This window comes from Ipomoea triloba, chromosome 12 (genome assembly GCF_003576645.1).
Source record: "Ipomoea triloba cultivar NCNSP0323 chromosome 12, ASM357664v1".
Classification (NCBI taxonomy): Eukaryota; Viridiplantae; Streptophyta; class Magnoliopsida; order Solanales; family Convolvulaceae; genus Ipomoea; species Ipomoea triloba.
The window spans coordinates 22,385,021-22,406,789 of record NC_044927.1 but is presented as its reverse complement, the minus strand read 5'-3'; the positions used below and the strand labels follow the sequence as shown (position 1 = coordinate 22,406,789).

General features: G+C 35.3%; 2 protein-coding genes and 2 non-coding genes across 5 annotated transcripts; 1 reads left to right on the top strand and 3 right to left on the bottom strand.

Moving 5' to 3' along the window:
• The first annotated feature begins 2,842 nt into the window (after nucleotides 1-2,842).
• LOC115999068 lies at nucleotides 2,843-10,049 on the top strand. 2 transcript variants are annotated; one of them, XM_031238816.1, is made up of 6 exons: nucleotides 2,843-3,058; nucleotides 3,233-3,308; nucleotides 5,073-7,107; nucleotides 7,389-7,460; nucleotides 8,220-8,928; nucleotides 9,162-10,049. In XM_031238816.1, the coding sequence occupies exons 3-6, from the start codon at nucleotides 5,139-5,141 to the stop codon at nucleotides 9,763-9,765; spliced, it is 3,354 nt and encodes a 1,117-aa protein (XP_031094676.1). In that variant the 5' UTR covers nucleotides 2,843-3,058; nucleotides 3,233-3,308; nucleotides 5,073-5,138; the 3' UTR covers nucleotides 9,766-10,049. The 2 variants fall into 2 exon arrangements, with proteins under 2 accessions (XP_031094676.1, XP_031094675.1); XM_031238815.1 differs by lacking the exons at nucleotides 2,843-3,058; nucleotides 3,233-3,308 and adding an exon at nucleotides 3,770-4,072.
• A 612-nt stretch (nucleotides 10,050-10,661) lies between these two features.
• LOC115999070 (auxin-responsive protein IAA27-like) lies at nucleotides 10,662-13,355 on the bottom strand. The gene is made up of 5 exons (XM_031238817.1): nucleotides 12,519-13,355; nucleotides 11,923-12,152; nucleotides 11,519-11,660; nucleotides 11,282-11,343; nucleotides 10,662-11,072 (listed from the first exon to the last, which is right to left on the bottom strand). The coding sequence occupies exons 1-5, from the start codon at nucleotides 13,028-13,030 to the stop codon at nucleotides 11,038-11,040; spliced, it is 981 nt and encodes a 326-aa protein (XP_031094677.1). The 5' UTR covers nucleotides 13,031-13,355; the 3' UTR covers nucleotides 10,662-11,037.
• Nucleotides 13,356-21,505: 8,150 nt separating this feature from the next.
• TRNAM-CAU lies at nucleotides 21,506-21,589 on the bottom strand. Its single transcript is given in 2 exon segments — nucleotides 21,506-21,541; nucleotides 21,552-21,589. It is a non-coding gene; the product is annotated as a tRNA-Met (tRNA).
• Nucleotides 21,590-21,685: 96 nt separating this feature from the next.
• On the bottom strand, nucleotides 21,686-21,769 carry TRNAM-CAU. The gene is given in 2 exon segments: nucleotides 21,686-21,721; nucleotides 21,732-21,769. It is a non-coding gene; the product is annotated as a tRNA-Met (tRNA).

Here is a 21,769-nt window from a genome sequence, read left to right as displayed (position 1 = left end):
TACACCCGAGATACTTATTAATTTAAGTATGATGAATCACTTAGTTACTAATATATAGTCAAAATTGTAAAAAAAAAAAAAAATGGTGGGAAATATAATGCAAAAGAATAAATATAACCCAAGTAAGCCATCAAAACTATATATTAGTTTCTCACATAAAGACCAAAACCCTTGTATCTCGAAGATATAAGAGGATTTATATGTTAAATACTATTCCAATATTATATTTCATTATAGGAGGAACATTGAATGTTGCTAACAATTTCATTGTAAATATCATATATGTTGCGATTATAAAACTTTTGGTTCTAAAGTAGTGCTCCAATGATAATGAAGTAATGGATATTTAGTCCCAGAATGTTCTCATTATTCTTTTCGAGTCTAAACGGTTCCTTATCGATCTGCTTCAAGAGATTACCGGGCAACCGTTAGTATGATAAGTACATGCATGCTACTTATCCATATAAAACATTTTAAAAATATTTTTCAATGTAGGCTAATTCGTGTGTAACATTTCTTCAATGAGATACTCTAGTCGATCTACTACAAGTCCATACAATACTTTGTTTCTCAAGTCTTTCTTTCAAACTCTGTCTTTAGGCATGAACTAATATTATATGTCATCAAGCTCTTTATGGATTTCAATTTTATTTATACAATCAACATAGAATGAGATAATAAATAAATAACTCAATTAGCAACTCTTTAATGATCACATAATGACACACATTATTTACATATTCCTTCTTCAGGAAGGAAAATACTTAGTCAATCATTAACCGTTTCAAGTCATAAAAAGACCTTTGTAATTCAATGATATACATGTTGCAATTTTCATCTCCCCTCATTTTGAGAATTTTAAATCAATTAGAGACTTTTCCAAATAGGTGATAAGTAGGTGGACATTAACCATTTAACCACATCCCTTTATGCATGGTAAGCCATAGTGCCACGTCTCGAATCGAGCATGGGCTGAAATCAGCCAACTCGGCTGATGTCCAACAATATCTAAATTTATTATTTGCTCGCAAGACAATGATGTTAAGTAGCGGAACTTTATGTCATCTATTGTGGGAGAGTGTATTTGATTAAAATCAATTATGGGTCTTTGTGTGAATGCTTGGGCTCCAGAACTCGCTCTATATCACACCATCTCATTATTTTTATTTCTCTTTTGTACAAACACACATTTGTAACCTACATGGTTAACATTTAATGGTGTACGTGTTCTAAAGAGAATACATTTATCTAGCGAGTTGAGTTATATTATGCCTTATTAATTGCTCCTGCATATATATTAATTAAGTTGTTAAGGCACTTCTGGTGCCTAGCTTTGGATCCAAATTATCATATAACAAGTACAATTGTACAAGGAATTGTATTGACGACAAATATAATATTTTTATAAAAAAAATAAAATTATCCCATATTTGTAAAAGTTTATGTCATTATTATCTAAGTCAACCATATTCTAGTCATTTCCCAAAGATATTCAGATCTGGTCATTCTGCATCCTCAGTATTATGATTATTTGGTATACATAAAAGTTTACTGGGGGTTTTCATCTTCAAGACATAATTCTTCAAGAGATTTCAAGAATGACAAAGTGATTCTTGAACATGAGTTCTAAAGACTTAAAAATTAGTCTAGTGTAAGCTAAGAAATCTAATGTATAGCCAACTACCATGCATGTAGTATGATGGCATCCGGTTACCATTCCAAATGGATGGGCATAGGTTCAAACCCTAGTGGTAGAAGCTTAGATTCTTTGGGCTGAAAATGTTTGAGAAAGTATATAACAATTACTATATTGTAAAGAATCAACACTAAAGATACAAATCAAATTAAGTAAATAGTATTATATTTTAATTCTTAATACAAAGAAGAAAACGATTTGAAAAAAGAATAGAAAAAAAAAAATAGACACGAGTTCCATTTAGTGTACACTAATTTAATTACTATAATAATATAAAAATAAAATGTCTATCAATTATTATTATTATTATTACTATTAAAAAGTTTTAAAAAATATTTTACAATGAGTAAGTTAATAATAATAAATAGTTAACGAAATATTCCGTTATTAAAGTTTGTACATAAATGAAAAAATAAAAAGTCAAAGATGATAAATTTGAAAATGCGTTCTTATCATTTTACAAGGAATAAATTAAAATGTACAAATTATCATTTCACATTATTACACCAACATAATTTTTACCATATAGTGTGATGATATTTTGATTACCATTCCAAATGAGTAATCATATGTTTGAACTCTGGTGGTGGGAGGGAGTTTAAATTCTTTAGATTAAAAATATTTGAGAAAATATAAAACATATACTATTGATAAATAATCATAAGTATTTTTAAAAAAAAAAAAGAAAGAAAAGAGAAATAGATAAACTGATTTTTATTTATTTACCAAAACAGCCTCGGCTGGCTGCAATGAGCTGAGTGGGCGGATAAGTGGCTCCCAGGGCCGGCCCAAAGGGGGGGGCAGCCTGGGCACCTGCCCAGGGCCCCATCTCCCTAGGGGCCCATAGGCCATAGGTCATACATATATATACTACTAATTCTGCACAAAAAAATTCTGCATAAAAGAAGTTGAAAAAAAAAAAATTCTGCATAAAAGAAAGGGAAGTGGCTGGCAGACAAAGGACAAGGATTCCCACCTATTTTTGTTTGCTTTCTTTGTCTTTATTGGTGGAGGAATGCTAAAGATTCCACTTAGTCCACCTTTTCATGTTTGTTTTTTTTAAGGGACTCCACCTTTTTCATGTTGTTTCAGTAGAGTGGGCAACAAAAGAGGGATTATTTTCCCATTCTTCTCTCATTTTTCGGAAGAACAGAGCAAATAGAGAAAGGCAGTGAGTTCGGTTGCCAGAAGCAGTAGGCTGTAGGCGAAGGAAGAGAAGGAAGAGAAGAAAACCATTTTTCTTCTTCTCTCATTTCGGCAGCTCATCAGTAGAAGGATTGAAGGAACAACCATTTTCCTCCATGACTCCATCTTTGGTGCAGTTTAGCCTTGCTATTTTGCCTAAGTTTGCCTAGTTTTTGGGTACTATCTTCATCAAATAGTTTGTTAATTTGATTGCTTATTTGCTTAATTCTATTGGTTAAGATTTATATGTTTTACACAGTTTGCCTATGAATTTTATTTCAGTTTTAATTCTATCTATTAGGATTTCTATGTAAAATGAAATTGTAAATTTATTAGGTTTATTATATGCAGGGATTTGAAGGTCATGTTTATCGTTGGGCATTTGGACGAACTAAAGATTTTTGATTGATTGATTCATAAGTGCCAGGTGCTTTTGTTCTCTTTTTTTTAAAATCAGTTTCATAATAAATGTTTTTATACAATGTTGTCTAAAATGCATTTATCCGGAAGTAAAAAAGGAAATTTATTAAAATATATAGTAGGATCCTATAATGAAATGAAAATTTAGAGAGACCAAACCAGATAATCTTGAACAATCTAATGAAAACTTGAGTACGTAATCAAGATTATATTGATGATGATATTGATAATGCCCTAATCGCCTGCTGCAGTGCTGCCTGCCTAATCTGCCTAAAAATGTAAAATACTCAATAGACAATATTCCTTTTTTTTAATTATTAATATCGATTTTATAATAATTTTATACAATATTGCCTAAAAAACATTCATTCGGAAGTGAAAAAAGTAAAAGAAGAAAACAAAATGTTCATATAGGGGCCCTTTTTTTCAATTTCGCCCAGGGCCTCCAAAATATTTGGAACGGCCCTGGTGGCTCCGTATCTCAATATCTCTTCAGTGTGGCTGTGGGAAAAACAAGTCGACAAGCCAACACGCAATAGTGAGTATGTGAAACCAAGCCAACACGCGAGCCGCGAGCCACGGTGTTAATCAGATGATGGCAGGATAAGGATTTGAAGCCCCACCGCTCGTTTCCCTCTTACTTCTTTACCCATACCAACGAACACTCAAACTCGCTACAATAAACACAGGCCTCTGCTAAGCGGTGACACAAACACATAAAGCTGGGTTTTCCTCGGAATCCCACAATTTTCTTCAATTCCATACTTTCTGGTACTATACTAATGTAAAGCTACGATTTTTTGGTGTTGTGCATTGGTCCCAATTGTTTAAAATTGGTTGATGAGTCTTGGTTTCTGCTAAATTTCATTCTTTTCCTCTCATTCTTTGGGTTTTTGCTGATTGAAGTTCATTGTTAATGTTTTTTTTTTTGTAATTCTTGAGCATTGAATGTTGTGGTTGGGCTGCATAGTTTGAGAATTTGGAAATAACAAAGGATTTTGGATTTGGGTTAGGAGGCTTATTTAGTTGGATGAATTTAAAATGCTGGAAAGTGTGGAATAAATTTGGTTTAAGTGTTTAGCTTTTTCTAAATTTTTGATGGGTGGATAGAGGAAACTGGAAAGTTGCTTCCTAGGAATTAATTTTGACCCCCATTTCCAGTATCATGAACTTTAGCAACTTAAAGACTGCCTAATTTGATACAGTGATATGGAGTGAAGATTAGCATTGAAAACATGTTTTGTTGGTTGTTTGTGAAGAAGTTGGTTTATGAAGTTTATATGGAATTGAAATATCACATTAGCTAGGTATGTAGGATTTGTGTGGAGCCTCCATGACTGTAAAGGAATAGTTTAATGGCATCTAAATTCTAAGTGTGATTTCTCAATTACCTTAGTCAAATTGTACTTTGGCTGATAGAAGTTCTAAGATAAAATTTATGTATGTATGTATTTATGAATTTCATTAAGTAATTGGTTTCTTTAGGTGTTAATTTTTATCCTAATGGTGCCTACAGCAGGCATGATTATTACCAGTTCTCCGAATGCTTATAAGGTGTGACTTTACAGTTAGCAAAATAAGCTAAATGTTGATAGGGTGTGATATAGGTTACATATATTGATTGCTAATATCGGTGGCTTGTTTTACTGACTTTTGCTAAGTCTTTTTTAAAGAGGAAGCTGGAAAAAGAACACATGAATTGCATATTTCTTTCTAATGCAACATTCCAGTTGCTGGCTGGATTTAATTTATCCCTTTCGTTGATTTACAGGTGAGGGAATAATGCAAAAACTCGTATAGCTCGTGCTTGTTACCCTACTTCACATATTCATTCAGCATGGCTCCTGTGATTCCCACTACAGTTAACAGTATTTCACTAACTCCGTGCAATATCCTCATTAGCAGAAAGAACAATCTTTTAACAAGGTGCAGCGTTTTTCAGAAACCTGGCAGGCAAACATTATCTACCCAAAGATATGCCATACCGTTTTCGACACCTGTTAGATTGTTTCCCCACTTGAGAGTTGGCTTTGATATACAGCCTAAATTAAGAACTCCCGTAGTGTCATCAGCTGAGACTGATGTAGCAGTAGAAGAGGCAGACTCGGCCACTGTAGATAAGAGTCCTACGGAAGCACCAGAAAATTCACCCGATGTTGATGAACAGAACAAAAAATCCCCTGTCAAGTCAGATGCCGGTCCCACCCCTGCTCCATCGAGACGTTCAAGGCCTGCTAGGAAGAGTGAGATGCCTCCTATTAAGAATGAAGATCTGATTCCAGGTGCAACTTTCACGGGGAAGGTCAGATCAATCCAGCCATTTGGAGCTTTTGTTGATTTTGGAGCTTTCACAGATGGGCTTGTTCATGTTTCTAATTTGAGTAACAGTTTTGTGAAGGATGTTACTAGTGTTGTTTCTGTTGGACAAGAGGTAACAGTGAGATTACTCGAAGTGAATATGGAGACAGGACGGATATCACTGACTATGCGTGAAAGTGATGAAACCAGTAGGCAAAAACAGCCAAAAGACGCTCCTGCCAGCAGTGATAAATCTAGAGCACCTAAGAGAACCCCTCAAAGGAACAACCAAAGAAGAGACGATGTCAAGAAGACATCGAAGTTTGTGAAGGGGCAGGATCTTGAAGGAACAGTAAAGAATTTAACCAGGTCTGGTGCTTTCATATCACTTCCTGAAGGGGAAGAGGGGTTCCTGCCAACATCGGAGATGGCTGATGAAGGGTTTGGGGAAATCATGGGGGGCTCTTCACTGCAAGTAGGTCAGGAAGTTAGTGTCCGTGTTTTGCGCATTACTAGAGGACAGGCAACTTTGACCATGAAGAAAGAAGAAGCAACCGGAGAGTTGGACTCAGTGCTCAACCAAGGTGTTATCTACAAAGCAACTAATCCCTTTTTATTAGCCTTTCGCAAAAATAAAGAAATTTCTGCATTTTTAGATAAGAGGGAGGAGGAAGTTCTGGCTGAAAAGTCAGAAAAAGATATCAATGAAGCAGGTGTGGACATTAGTATGGTAGATGATACACTGTCTGAAACAGTGGAGAAAGATGGGGAAGTTACAGAAACGATAAACGAGGACAAGGATGCCAAAGCTATCACAACCACCACAGATCAGCTAAGTGAAAAGCCTTCTGCAGTGGAAGATGATAATTTGCCTGAAACTGTAGTCAAAGATGAGGAAGTAGTGGCAACCACAGATGAGGACAAGGATGTCAATAGCCACATTACTGATTCTCTTGAAGAAGCAAATGGTGCAAGTCAAAACATAGTTGAAGAATTGGAAGCATCTTCTGAAACAGTAGAGGCTGAAGCTAGCACAATCACTACAGATCAGCCAAGTGAAAAGCCTTCTGCAACTGAGGATGATTCATTGCCTATAACTGAAGACCAGCTTGCAGAGCCTGAAGTGAGCACAACTACAACAGATCAACTAAGTGAAGAGCCCTCTGCAATTAATGCTATAGAAACCAATGCTCAAGGTGAAACTGCAGATCAGCTTGCAGAACCTGAAGTGAGCACAACTACAATCGATCAACTAAGTGAAGAGCCATCTGCAGTTATTGCTGCAGAAACCGATGCTCAAGGTGAAACTGCAGATCAGCTTGCAGAACCTGAAGTGAGCACAACTACAATCGATCAAATAAGTGAAGAGCCATCTGCAGTTAATGCTGCAGAAACCGATGCTCAAGGTGAAGAGGAACCAAGTGGAACTGATTTGCTGGAAAATGGCAGTACTGCAAGCTTAAGTGAACAGAATGCTGTTTCTCAAGACAACGAAAACTTGACTGAAGGTTTGTTGCCACTTCTTTTTACTTTTTCCTTTAACAAAAGTTGTTATCTCAGTTACCTGTTGTAATTTGTGATGTATTAGTTACATGATTTTCTCAAAGTGGGTTTTATAGAGTCTGGAGGTACTACTGTAAACTCCTAAATATACCAAAAAGATATTGCTAACTTATCACACTTGGTTTGGCATCTGATGTTGTTGTGTGAATAATAATAAACTGAAACTGAAGTTTGTCCAAACTGTCACATGAATTCCTTGTGCTGACTACCCCTTCTTCTTATATAGAAAATCAGATTAGTGGAGAAGTTGTGACTGCAAGTTCGGTTGTAGAGGATGATGTGCAGAAAGAAACTAAAGGTTTGCATCTTTTCCTTCTCAGTTGTTCTTTCATGTTGAAAGGTGTTGAGAAACTCCTAATAGTTTTCTGCAATTATAGTTTTATCTTCAATATCTATACCTCCAAGCTGGTCTTTGTTTGTTTTAGCAAATTTTTAATTTATGTTCACTCAGTAGTGTTATAATAGTTACAGTGTTCCTAAATAGAGATTAGGATGGTTGCATAACTTAAATTAGGAATATTAGAACTATTAGGAATTTTTTGATTTCTTTACTTCCCGATTATTTGGAAACTTAGAGATGGAAGGATTTCTAGTTTCCCTATCGTGTGCCCCAATTTTGTGTAAACACCCATCAATATTGTAGTTCTTTGTACAATTCAATGCATTCAATTATATTGGACTAAGTATTATATTTTTCTCCTAATCTTGTTTATTCTCCTGTTGCTTCTGCCTCACAAGTGGGTGGTTGCTCTTTGCAACCCACAAGGACCACTTACATAGTTTCTAATCCAGTCATATTAATATTATGGGAATAATAAGAGCAGATGAAAGGACAAAAGAAGCATGGACATTAAAAGTATATGGATGAAGCAGAAGAAAGCGGGTAGTGATCATACTGGTTATTGATAATTATTAATAAATACCCTGACACTAAAGAAATTCCAGAAGTACTCTATTTATATCTGCTTCACCTGTTTTCCTTTTTGTTTTCTCCATAAACATGTTTTCTATGCCTAGTCCATTATACTGATGAATTACAATTTTCCATGGAGTGTAGCTGCTATTTCTCCAGCCCTTGTGAAGCAGTTGCGTGATGAAACAGGAGCTGGAATGATGGATTGCAAGAAGGCTCTTTCTGAAACTGGCGGGGACATTGCTAAAGCTCTGGAGTATCTTAGAAAGAAGGGGTTGGCAACCGCAGATAAAAAAGCCAGTAGAGCCACAGCTGAAGGAAGAATTGGTTCTTACATTCATGACAGTAGGATAGGCGTCCTGATAGAGGTGAATTGCGAGACAGATTTTGTATCTAGAGGAGACATATTTAGAGAATTGGTCGATGACTTAGCCATGCAAGTTGCTGCATGCCCTCAAGTACAGTATCTTGCCACGGAAGATGTTCCTGAAGAGATTGTCAACAAGGAAAGAGAAATTGAGATGCAGAAGGAAGATCTAATGTCAAAACCGGAGCAGATTAGATCTAAGATTGTTGATGGGAGGATAAGGAAGAGGCTCGAGCAATTTGCTCTACTGGAGCAGCCATATATTAAGGATGATAAAGTAGTGGTCAAGGATTGGGTCAAGCAGACCATTGCAACCATTGGAGAGAACATCAAAGTCAAGAGATTTGTGAGATACAACCTTGGGGAAGGTTTAGAGAAAAAAAGCCAAGATTTCGCTGCAGAGGTGGCTGCCCAGACTGCCGCTAAAAGTGTGCCACCACCAGCTAAGGAGGAGCCTGCTGCTGCTGAAGCCAAGGAAACTGTTGAGTAAGTTTCTACCTTATTCTGAAATGTGATTCTTGTTAAATTTGGTTATGGTGGTATTATTTCTTAGGTGTCTTTAAAGTCGATCATGAAAAAAAAAAACGAAAGATAATTCTGGAATGATATTTTGGAGTTTGTTTCCTTTCACACCTTTACGCTTCCTTTCTGTTTAATTACTTTGATGTACTGGATTACGTGTGCTTCCATGAACTGAAACATTCAATGCTTCAACTCAGGGCTCCCAAGACTGCTGTTTCAGCTGCATTGGTTAAACAATTGCGTGAAGAAACCGGAGCTGGCATGATGGACTGCAAGAAAGCTCTGTCTGAAACCGGAGGAGACCTAGAAAAGGCACAGGAGTATCTCAGGAAGAAAGGCCTCTCCACCGCTGACAAAAAATCTAGCCGTCTTGCGGCTGAAGGGAGGATAGGGTCATACATCCATGACGCCCGAATAGGGGTTCTGATTGAAGTCAACTGTGAGACTGACTTTGTGGGGAGAAGCGAAAAATTTAAGGAACTTGTTGATGATCTAGCAATGCAAGTTGTGGCGTGCCCACAGGTACAGTACGTAAACAGTGAAGATATTCCCGAGAGCACTGTGAGCAAGGAGAAAGAATTGGAAATGCAGAGAGAAGACCTGCAGAATAAACCCGAGAACATAAGGGAGAAGATCGTGGAGGGCAGGGTTTCAAAAAGGCTTGGAGAGCTTACTCTTCTGGAGCAGCCCTTCATTAAGGACGACAGCGTTTTGGTGAAGGATTTGGTGAAGCAAACTGTTGCGACTCTCGGGGAGAACGTAAAGGTCAGGAGGTTCATTAGGTTTACGCTTGGCGAATGAAGAGACGAGACGAGACGAGAGAAAGGTAACTGATTCAAACTATTTTTGTTGCTGAGTATACTCAAGAGATTCATTTTTGTTGTAGTGCAAAGTTGTTAGCTTTCTTATATCAGACTTTTCTGGTTTTGCACCAGTTTGTATTGTTATTGTCACTACTTTTTGAGGCTTTGAGCCATCATCCTTTTGAAAGTTGAACTAGTTGGAAGAGAAGCAACTGAGGTGTTTTCTTGAAAATTTTCTTATTAATTAATTGTCTGCAAGTGAATGTAAGCAGATTTCTGCCATGGAGATCTTTCCTGCCTTCCAATTCTATAATGTTACTGAGTTACTCAGAAAGCCAAATTATTCGACTTGGATTTGATGAATGTTTAAATTCGATTTGGTTACCGTTGAACCGAGCTTAACTTGAGTAGCTTGAATAATGAATATAGCTATAAATTCAAGCATTTTAATATTTGACACAAATTGTTCTCGAGCCTAATCAAACTCTTTTATTTATTTTTGGAAAAAAAAATCAAATAAACTTCTGAACTTTTTACGAAAAGTCCATTAGATGTTTGAATTTTTAAAAGTAGCAATTAAACATTGGTGATTTTTGTGCATTTGAGCCTAATAACCGACTATTCATACATAATAGCTGATTATTAGGGATTTGTTTGTGGATCAATACTTTCGCATGCTTTTTTTTTTTTTTTTGAATATTCATATGTAATTTTTTTTTTTTTGAAAAAAAAATAGTTTCGCATGCTAGAACCTTAATAATTGACTATTATAGGTGAATAGTCGATTATTGAGCCTAGATACACAAAAATCACATGTTAATGTGTTTAATTGCTACATTTAAAAGTTTAGGAGTATAATGAACTTTCTTATTTGGCATATTGACATATATGAAGTGCAGAACTAATATAAAATTGTGGCTTTTGTGGCAGAACAAGGAGAGTTACAGAAGTAAGGCATACCACTGATTTACAATGTATAATACTAATAATAGTAGAGTCCAGTCCACTTAGCAAAGAAATAAGAATACAGGAAAATAAACACAGCAAATTAAAGCCTATAAAAAGCCTAGAATAGTTATGAATACATCTATTTATTAGTTCAGTTCACTAGAATTTTGTTTTGGGTACAAGGAAGTTGACACAGAGACAAAACACCAGGTGGATGGTTGACTTCATATGCAGATGATCAATGCCTTCATTCTAGCATCCATTTTATAATCTCAGTTTGCTTGGAGAAAATGGATCCATTTGCACTCAGACCACTTCGTGTCTAGGGGTTTTTGCACTTCTCCATGGCTCGAGGAGCTACAAGAGTACACGAAGTATATTATAAAAGTCTGAACTGATAGTTATACTGCACATTTATGTTTTTATATGTTATATGCTCAACAAAGAGAGCATCTATAGACACGTCTCAACTCTATAATCGTGTTAAATTGATCAAGAATAATGAACAAAGTAAAACAAGAACTATGGTCTGATATAGGTTCAAATTGTTCTCTTAGGTCTCTTACCTAGGCCAATTGCATCTGAACTTTTTGTGATCCTTAGGCGCTTGCAAGTATCCACGAACATCCTGAAATCAGCGAGCATATATACAATCACAAAATCATTTTCTTTTTTCAAAGTATAACGAGAAAATCATATGCTGCAGATCGGAATAAGATCAGAGGCATAGAAATTATTGTTTGGTACTTGAAAGATGTGAATATTGAAAAGATTCAGAGTAAAAATTTTGCAGATCGACTTACTCCCATGGGAGATCGCCAACGAGCATCCAATCACCATCCTTGTCTTCGAAGGTAAGAACATATTCTGAACCGTGTAGAATATCCATCAATCTACTTTCGCTCAAACCATCATGGACAGAAATCCCTTGTGTTTCATATTGACCTGAGTTAAACCATAAATCAACTAACTCTGTGAATACGACTCTTACATATATGATTGTGAGAGAATTTGTTTGTTTATCTGCTAACAACCTCGGGCAGGAATTTGTCATATGATTCAAAACCGATACACTAATATGCTACAAAGATAATGAGACACTAACATTTTCTAACATTTACCCATATATCAGTTCTTAATCGTTTATCTGTGACAGTAAAAAACGTATTCTATAAAGCAAGCAAGCTAGAGAGACGAGTTACCATACCAATTGTAAAGCAGCTGAACATTTTCTCGAGGGCCACAGACAGATCCTTATAGCTGTTATAGTTCTTGAGGTCAACTTTCCTCAAGTAAGGGGCGCCATCCATGCTGACTTTGACATAGAGACAACTTGATCCCGATTTTCCATTCGAATCTTCCTTCGTCTTGGGAGGATTAGCAGCCATTGAATTCTTCCGATATGATCGAATTGGGGGCCATCCAACCACCTGGGCCCTGTCCCAGATCACAAGGACAAGAGAAACATGAGGACTCTTGGAAACTAGCTACTTAAGTACTTAACTAAACTACCTTAGCCTGTTTCTTATCTTATCCAACTTAGCTGATCTTCCAGGTTCAAGTAAATTCAGAATTAGACCAAAAGGCAACAGAACAAGTGAACAACATAGTTATTAAGGTAACCACCTCAAAATCCACAGATTTCAGGATCAGTGTCTTCTCAAACCATACTTGGAAAATAAGAACTTCTTCAAAAGTACAAAATTTTCCCAAGAATAACATACTCTTCATAATTATTACAAATAATCAAACCAAAAAACAGAATAAACAGATAAATTTATAGAAGGAGAATCAGAAAATTACTTTGCAGCAGGGGCAACCCCATGGCTAGGTGCAGAAGAAACCTGAGGCTTTTGGTCTTGAGTTGGCCTAGGGGTTGGGGATGGCAGAGCAGATTCTTTCAAAACAGTGGAAGCCACGTCAGACTGCTGGGTGGTATTATTCTCAGGGCAAAGAATCTTGGAACCACCATTGACACCCCTAGGAGAGAACAAGGCAGCACCTTTGGGCATATCAGCCTCAGATCCACCACTCCCAGGGAAAACCCACTTCCCAGAACCACCATTAATGGTGTCTGAGAAGCCCCTCTTGGCCCCAGAAACCAAACCCCTCAAAACACCCACCGGGGGGGACCCATTATCCCTCTCTGGGGACTCACAACCGGGCAACCCCAATCTCAGCTCAGTGGCCTTCAAGTTCAAATCTTTGCCTTTCCCCTCACTCTCCACTGATGAAACACAGCTCTTCTCAGAGGTCTCCATTGAAGGGGACTCTGATAGGCCTATGTAATCATGCTCCTCTAAGGGTTTCGACATCAACTCCCACACAACACTATCACTCACAAATGCCCACCAAAAAAAAATAATGTTTCAGAGTTTATGGAGCAATAGAAGTAAAGTATGTGTTTTTAGCCAAACAAGAAGTACTATAGCAGTGTGTAAAATTCAAGAATACAGTGAGGGATGAGGTTTGGGTAGCAGTAGTAGTAGTAGTGGTGGAAGCATTTGATTATACACAAGAAAAAACCAAAACCAAAAAGGTTCTCTTTTGATTATTACTACAATCTTTATTTTTTCTATATAATCATGGTTTGCCTCATCTGTCTCTGTACACTGTAGCATACAAAGAACTAGCAGGGAGAGAGAAAGAGAAATGGAATATGATAAAAATTCAGCCTGTAAAAAGAGGTGGTAAACCAATTAACTTACAACAGATATAATATGTGTGATTAAAAAGTTTAAAGTTCTATCCATATCATAAAGTTGTTCAAATTCTACCTTGAACCATATTTAATTTGATTTTAAATTATAAAAATTTATAGGATCGACGTTAACGAAACTTGTGTCAAAAGTATCAATACAACTAAATATAACATATCTAGTTGGACGTCACAGACTCACAGTGTAACGTATAGGTGCATGCTAGCTAATATAATTAAATATAATATACATGATTGTATATTTATATTAGATATTATAAATATAGATTCTAACCCATTTCGACGACCTAAAAATTTTCAATAGATGATGTATTTATATAGTAAGTTATAAGTATGGAGTAATATTGTAAATTAGGGACAACTTTAACCAAGCTGATTACACTGTTGTTTTGATAATAATTACAAGTTTACTCTATTGACTTTTTTGGTTTGGACAGTTAATTATGAACAACTTTTACTGATCAGGATCGCGAAACAGGATTTATTCAGTGCATATTCTGAGTATGGTTGTTGATTTCCCTTAGCTTGTTACTAAATATTGTAAATTAATAAGCTAAAAATGATGAAGACAAGTAAAGGACAGCAGCGGTACAGGCTTTAAGGATGAGGACGAGGACGAGGAGCGATAGGGATTAGGCAGAGGACGCTGTCGTCTTCCGTTCTGAACCACAAAACCCCAAAACAACAAAGGGTGTCGCATTTCTAATGTCTTGTTTTTCTTGCTGTCTAATTTGGATTATTATTAAAACATGTTTTTTTCTTAAATATGCATGCATGCATGCAACACATAATACGACATTATTATTGCAGATGTACAAAAGAAACAATAATATCATATATGGGATTAATCCTCAGCCAAAGTAATTAATTAAACCTCATATATAATTAATCATCATCATATCATGGTGCGCCGGTGATCTGAGGTGAGGTTGATGAGTGTCGGAGATTGGGGATGAGGTGTTGAAAGTGAAGACCCAACAAACGACACTCTCGCTAGCTTTCTGGGAACTGTGTTTGTATGAACAGTGATAAAGATAGTTTTAGATTCGAGAAATTGACGTATGTACTGTTCTTTTGTACCAGTTGGCAGTTGGGTGCGTGTTAAAAAAGCAAATTAGATTGAAACCTCTCTATCAACCTACCTCTTACCTTTCCCCATCACACAATTCAATTGTATATATGCTTCATTTTATATATATATATATATATATATATATATTAATCTAAATTAATAATTTTACTTTGTTGGTTATATCACGAGGTGTCATACTGAGACTAATTCCACCGGACCAGTTCAATTAAGAGGGATGCACCCACCTTTAAATCCTACCATACTCAGACTAATCCTTGTCGAACAGACAATTAAGTGCAAAGTGCTGGTCAAATTGATATTTTCTTACAAGAAGGGGTTCGAACTCCCGACTTCTTCTAAGAGATGAGAGTGCACACTATTCACGTTAACCAAGCTGGGTTATTATACAATAATATTTGATTCTAAAATAATGCATGGAGTTCGGCCAAAGGGTTGAAATCATAAAAGAATAAAGAAGTATAAAATTAGCTTAACCTATAAAATTGTAAATTGTTAAGACACATCCTATAAATATAAATAAATAAATAAATAAATAAATAAATATATATATATAGGATCGCGTTCAAATGCGTACTGGCCGCCCAGGAGAGAAATGCGGACGAATCACAGCGCGACACGTGTCCGGAATGTAGTTGCACCTAACGTTACAATTAGGTGCACGTCATGTTATAACTAGGTGCACATTGGTGCACCCAGGTGCATAAATGTTAACAAGGTAAAATACTTGCACCTGCAAGTGAAAATAGGTGCACACGTTTAAGTAAAATGTATTACAAGTTCAAGTAAATTGTACAATGAACATCAATACTAAGTGCACCTAATGTTATAACTAGGTGTACTTAATGTTATAACTAAGTGCACATAGGTTGCAACCAGGTGCATGAATGTTAACAAAGTAAATTACTTGCACAAGTGCAAGTAAAATGTATTGCAAATGCAAGTAAAATGTATTACAGGTGCAAGTGAATTGTACAGTGAGCATCAATACTAAGTGCACCTAATGTTATAACTAGGTGCACCTAGGTTGCACCCAAGTGCATGAGTATTAATAAGGTAAATTACTTACATTTGTAAGTGAAAATATTTGCGAAAATATGTGCATAAATATTAACAAGGTAAATTACTCGCACTTGAAAGTGAAAATAAGTGCGAAAATAGGTGCACTTGTAAGTGAAATTAGGTGCACTTTTAAGTGAAACTAGGTGCACTTGTAAGTGAAACTAGGTGCACCAAAGTTTCAGTTATTTACGAAAATGCCACCGCGTCATTTTTTTAAAATTGCATCTGATTCGTTGATCTGGACACGTGGACGGCTGTGGAGCGTTCTCATTTCTTACCTGGGCGAGAGTTCGCACGAGAGTGCAACCCTAGATATATATATATATATATATATATATATATGAGCATTTACCTCTTAAGTGTTGGGTTCTTTATTTTTATTCAATTCCCATTTATTAATAGAGGTGGTCCTGAGAATTAGGAATACTAGCTTGTCAACTTCCATCAAAATCATTCATATATTCAAATATGCTTAAATAAATTTCCTAATGGAATAAAAACCACTTCAACTTGTCGAATCTATTTCTGACTTGTCCAATTCAATGATTCAATTTTCACTTCCATACCATAAACAGTGTAACAGTTTAAACTTTTTTTTTTTTTTTTTTTGTACTTCCATTCTATAAGGCTATTATCGTCCCAATAACACACTAGCTAGTATATGTATATATAAAGTACGATTTTTTGAACTTATGTATATACATGCAATAACGCTTCAAATGAGACTCGACTTCAATTAGATTAGTCTCATTTTTTTTAAATAATTAGATTAGTCTCATTAATCATGTAAAATACAAATATCAGTGTAGTGTTTATGCATGTATGTATGTGTGTATTTATTTATTTATTTCTTCTCCAACTAACCAGCATGTCGGCATTCCAAGAATCTAAAGCCTAGTTGTATGGTTGGTGAGTATACCAGAAACGGAAATTAGATATTTTTCAACCATACCATTTAAAATGCATGTCAAATTTTGTACTGTCTTTTATATATAAATAAATCTAACATTTTATATGTTGATACCCCAATTGTAAATTATCATATTAATTTAGAACTAGTCTCATTAATGCCAATTGTTATACCATGGATCATGGTCCATCATACTTTGTAGACCATAGTCCAAAAGTTATGTATGTACAATTGACATATTTTGTATCTACCCTTAATAGTTTATGAGATTGTAAATAAGTTGAAAACACATAGCATGTTAACTATAGACGCATAACATATTGTTAAAATATTACAGAGTACGTGTCTGTAGATTGCAGTTAACATATTATTACGTGTCAACTAATATTTTTTTTATTTAGCAAAAGATAATTAAATAGACTATAAATAAAATGAAATGTATATATATAACTTGATTGAAGTGACATACACCCGAGATACTTATTAATTTAAGTATGATGAATCACTTAATTAGTTACTAATATATAGTCAAAATTCTAAAAAAAAAAAAATGGTGGGAAATATAATGCAAAAGAATAAATGTGGGCTGGGGCATCCCCACTAGGGTTTGTGATATGGACATATCCAAGGAAACACATAACGTGCAATGTTGTGATGTTTGGCCAAACTCAAAACCCATAAACCTAAGCTCCCATGCCTAAGCTTTGGTTGGTGGCATATCCTTGGGTCCACCAATGTCTGGCACTTTAGCTACAGTCTCACCACGTTTGGTGGATAAGGCCAATGGACCATAAAGCTACCTTACCTTAGCTTAGCTTACTCTTTGAGCCACAAAAACAACATATACATATAGGGTTACCTATATCATATCCATCCAAGATTAACTTTCCCTATAAATGCTATACTTATATTAGGTTTCAACAATTCTTTTTACCCCTCTTCTATATTGTTGGTCTTATTATCCTAAAACTTAGCTAGTCGCGCAAAAGTTAGAGTGTGTGAGACAAATCTTAACCGTGCTTATAATTACAGGATGAAAATTCAATTCCTAGTTTAAAATTGGATCTCTTATGACCATTAACATAATAAACTCTTACCATTTATCTCCTCTACAACGTCGATGGGCAAAACAGTAAGTATTCTTGAGATTGGGTTTCAACCTCTATAGTCTAAACTAGAGGTTTATGCATGCAATGCGCTAATTGAGACACCTGTGCATTTTATTCTTCATATACATATTTTCATTTTATTTCATAATTTTTTTTTATGTATTGACTAATTCAATCATTAGTATTTCTTTTATATTAAATTAAGAGTTAATTCCATTTTTGGTCATAGATTTATAGGTGACAGTCCACTTTTAGTCATTTTTTATCAAAACATCCGTATGTGGTCCTAGTATTATTGTGGTATGATCATTTTTGGTCATTCGTCAAGAAAACCATTAAAATGTCGTTAAGTACAATGACATTTCGATCTTTTTTTTTATACAAAATAGTTTGACCCGCTATATTTTTTATGTTTATTTTTTTGAAAAAAATCAAAACTGAAGACTGAAATGTTCTTGTATTTGGCGAAATTTAAACAGTTTTGTTGATGAATGACCAAAAATGGTCATGCCACAATAATACTAGGATCAAAAGTGAATGTTTTGAGAAAAAAAAAACTAAAAATGGACTGTCACCTATAAATATAAGACCAAAAATGAAATTAACCCTTAAATTAATATAGAATATGTGCCAAAAATATATACTTTTGAGAGTACAATTAATGTTTTTTTATTAGTTAATTTGTGGAGTAGGGAGAGAGTTGGGAGAGCTAGGGAGGGGACAGGTGGATCTTGGAACAACATTAGTTGACCCCACCTAGGATTTGGTTTATCCTAATTACCCTCTTTTAGTCCTACTGGACACTGTGAAAATCAAAGTGATCAACATATCATCCAACATTATCCTAAGAATATTAGCATGGCCACAAAATCTTCCTTAATCTCTTAGATAATCTTACCATAATGGAAATGATGGTATTGGGTTATATATTTGCCGTGGTTTCTTATACTAGGTCGGCAATGCAATCCCAACACAATCAAAACATATCATAATGTACAATTGTACATGGGTCACACTTGTGTGACACCGTATCACGGATCCTTATTTGTGAGACGGATCGGGTCGGGTCAAAGCACCATGCAAATGTCACACTTATATGTGCAAATGTTATACTTATATACTCAAATATAATACTAATTAAGAATACAATTTTTGTTAATTATAAGATAAAAAGTGTTACATTTTTCATAATAACTAATGTTGACAATTTTTCCTTACTTATAAGGGAAAATATAATACTTTTGAGAAAAAATGTAATACTTTTAAATCGAAATGTAAAAGTATTATATTTTCCCATAAAAGTATTACATTTACTTTTAGAAGTAACAAAATTTTTATTCCTAATTAGTATTACATTTGAGCATATAAGTATGACATTTGTGCGTATAAGTGTTACATTTACCCCACGACCCGACCCGTCTCACAGTGAGACAGTCTCACACAAGTTTTTGTCATTTTACATATATAGGCTTGGGTTGCTTGGCCAAATAATTAAGTACTTAAAATTAGATATGGGGATTGTTTATATACACGTTTTGAGTGATCGGAATATGAGAAATTGGAGATTAGATATAGGTGAACTTTTATTTTAAAAATAAAAGTTTTAAATTTGACTCATCCTGGGAGTAGTTTATTAGCATTAGCTTCTTAGTTTGAGTTGGTCAGTCATATACAACTTAGATTGATTTAGTCATTTACCAACTAGGGTCACAATGCGGGTTTGACCTAAAGTGCATCTGTGACTAGCAGTTGTGAGCTTTCTCGTAAATTAAAGATTAAAGATATGTAACCTTTTATTTTAAGTTATAAGTTTATGGCATTCATTCCGTCATTAGTATTGTTTGTTATACTCCCTTAGAGTTAATTTCAGCAGAGGTCCATTGTTTTTGGTAACAATTCTAAATTTAGTCTCAGACTGTCGTTTTTACAATTTAACACCTCAGACTATCATATTTTGTACACTTTTGGTCCTTCAATTCCAATGACTTTTCCAAACCCTATTTTAGGCAAGCTAAGGGTATTTTCGCCTATTCAATTTTATTATTATTATTATTATTATTATTATTATTATTATTATTATTATTATTATTATTATTATTATTATTATTCCAATGAGTTAAATCCAACGGAGGACTAAATTTGGAGTTGCCACCAATGACAAGGGATCTCCGCTAGAATTAACTCATTGAAAAATTTTATATTTTTTTTTGAAGAGACGAAAATACCTTTGCCTAAAATAGGGTTTGATCGTAAAAGTCATTCTAGAGTGTTAAATGGCAAAAACGATTGTCTGACACTAAATTTGCAATTGTCACCAAAGATTAGGGAAGTACGCTGGAATTAACATCTAGCAATGTGATCACACTCAAACGACAGTACATATATAGAGGAACATGTATACATAGTAAACCTTTGAGATGGACAGACATTAGTAGGTAGTAATAGAAGTGGCAGTCATTGTTAAAAGTTGAAACCTTGGAGACATTATTAATTAGGGAGGGGAATATAGTTGACTTGTTAAGTTCAACCTTCCAATGATGTGATCCACTAATGATCGATCCAACTCAAGTGTTATTGTAATGGAAGACTTTGATCAACACATCGCAGATTCGCAGCAGCCAGGTAACAATAAGTGGTCGGCGAAGAAAAACTTAATTTCTCATAATAAATAAACTCATCATCTCACACATATCTATCTATATTCTCATCTTTCTATTTATATTTTAACACATTTAATTTAATTTTTTCCTATATTCGCACTGTGTTAGTTGGAACACTATGTCTTGTAACATCAAGCAATTACGTACCTATGATGGCATGTTGGTATCGGATGGAATATTGGGTACCATGTTAGTCTTTAATAAATTTTATCAATTAATTAAGAAGTTAAATAATATAACAGTTTTGTTAAGATCAAACACTTACCACTTAAGTCAAAAGTTATAGTTAGCTAGTAGTTTAATACCACTTGTTAAGATTAAGCCCTTATTACTTGCGCTAAAAACTATAGCTAGTGGCAATGCACAACTTTATTTATTTATAGGCAATCACACATTTTCGAGACGCAGAGTGCTGGACTTAGCCTTTTAAGCCCTTTACCAGTCTCTGTCCAATAATCTCCCAATCATCGGGTGCTAGATTTTGCCTTTACCGACCTGTGAAAATTAAACAATCTGTAAATAGGGGTATGTTCCAACTTAAACTTCTCGTAAAAACTATCTATTGAGCTTCTTGATTTGAATTGATCAGTTATAGACAACCAAGACTGGTTTATCTTATTGTGTCAGGTAAACTAACTCCGCAATATAATGAACAGAATTAGTTGCATGGGTGGATTTCGAAAGAGGTGGCTCCATGCAATACATGGGTATACCCTACCCAAAACGCATGAGCAGAGATGCATGCATGAAGGACTACTTAGATCCAAAAAAATAAAAAGAAAAGGTGAGCCTTTATAGTGCCTTTTATGGGTCTCATGAAGACAAGGGGCAGATAGATGAGAGGTGGGCATTTCCATCAAAGAGCTGAGCAAGCAATTAAGCTAAGCTAAAAAAGCAAAGTGGGGTTCCATCTGCTCAAAAAGCCTGCAACTAATAATGCCTCAATTGTATCCCACTCCCACTTGTTTCTTGTCATTAGAGGCCCTCAGATCAGATCAGATCAGCTCCCATGAATTATTGGGACTAAAAGCTAAGGGGGAACGGATCTCCACTCATCTAAATCTCCCACAACTCTACTGTACATAGGATATATGTGTCATCATTTTAGAGGCCTCATAACAATTTTGTTCTCCATCATATCAGTCTTTTTTTTCAGAATTATTACTGTTTTCAGAACATGGTGGGGTTAAAATTTAACACAGCAATAGTGGCTGGGAGGCGTGTGGAATAGGAAAAAATGTGGGGTGAGAGAGGCTCGAACTCTCGACCTCAGGATCACTCTTTGCTATGAGACCTACGCGCTAGCCAACTGCGCCACCACCCCTTTGTTAATTTTCGGCTCATGCATTATACATATAGATAATAAATTTGAGTCTTTTTTTTTACCGGAAAGCTTGCTGCCTGGGAATAGTAAAAATTGTGGGGTGAGAGAGGCTCGAACTCTCGACCTCAGGATCACTCTTTGCTATGAGACCTACGCGCTAGCCAACTGCGCCACCACCCC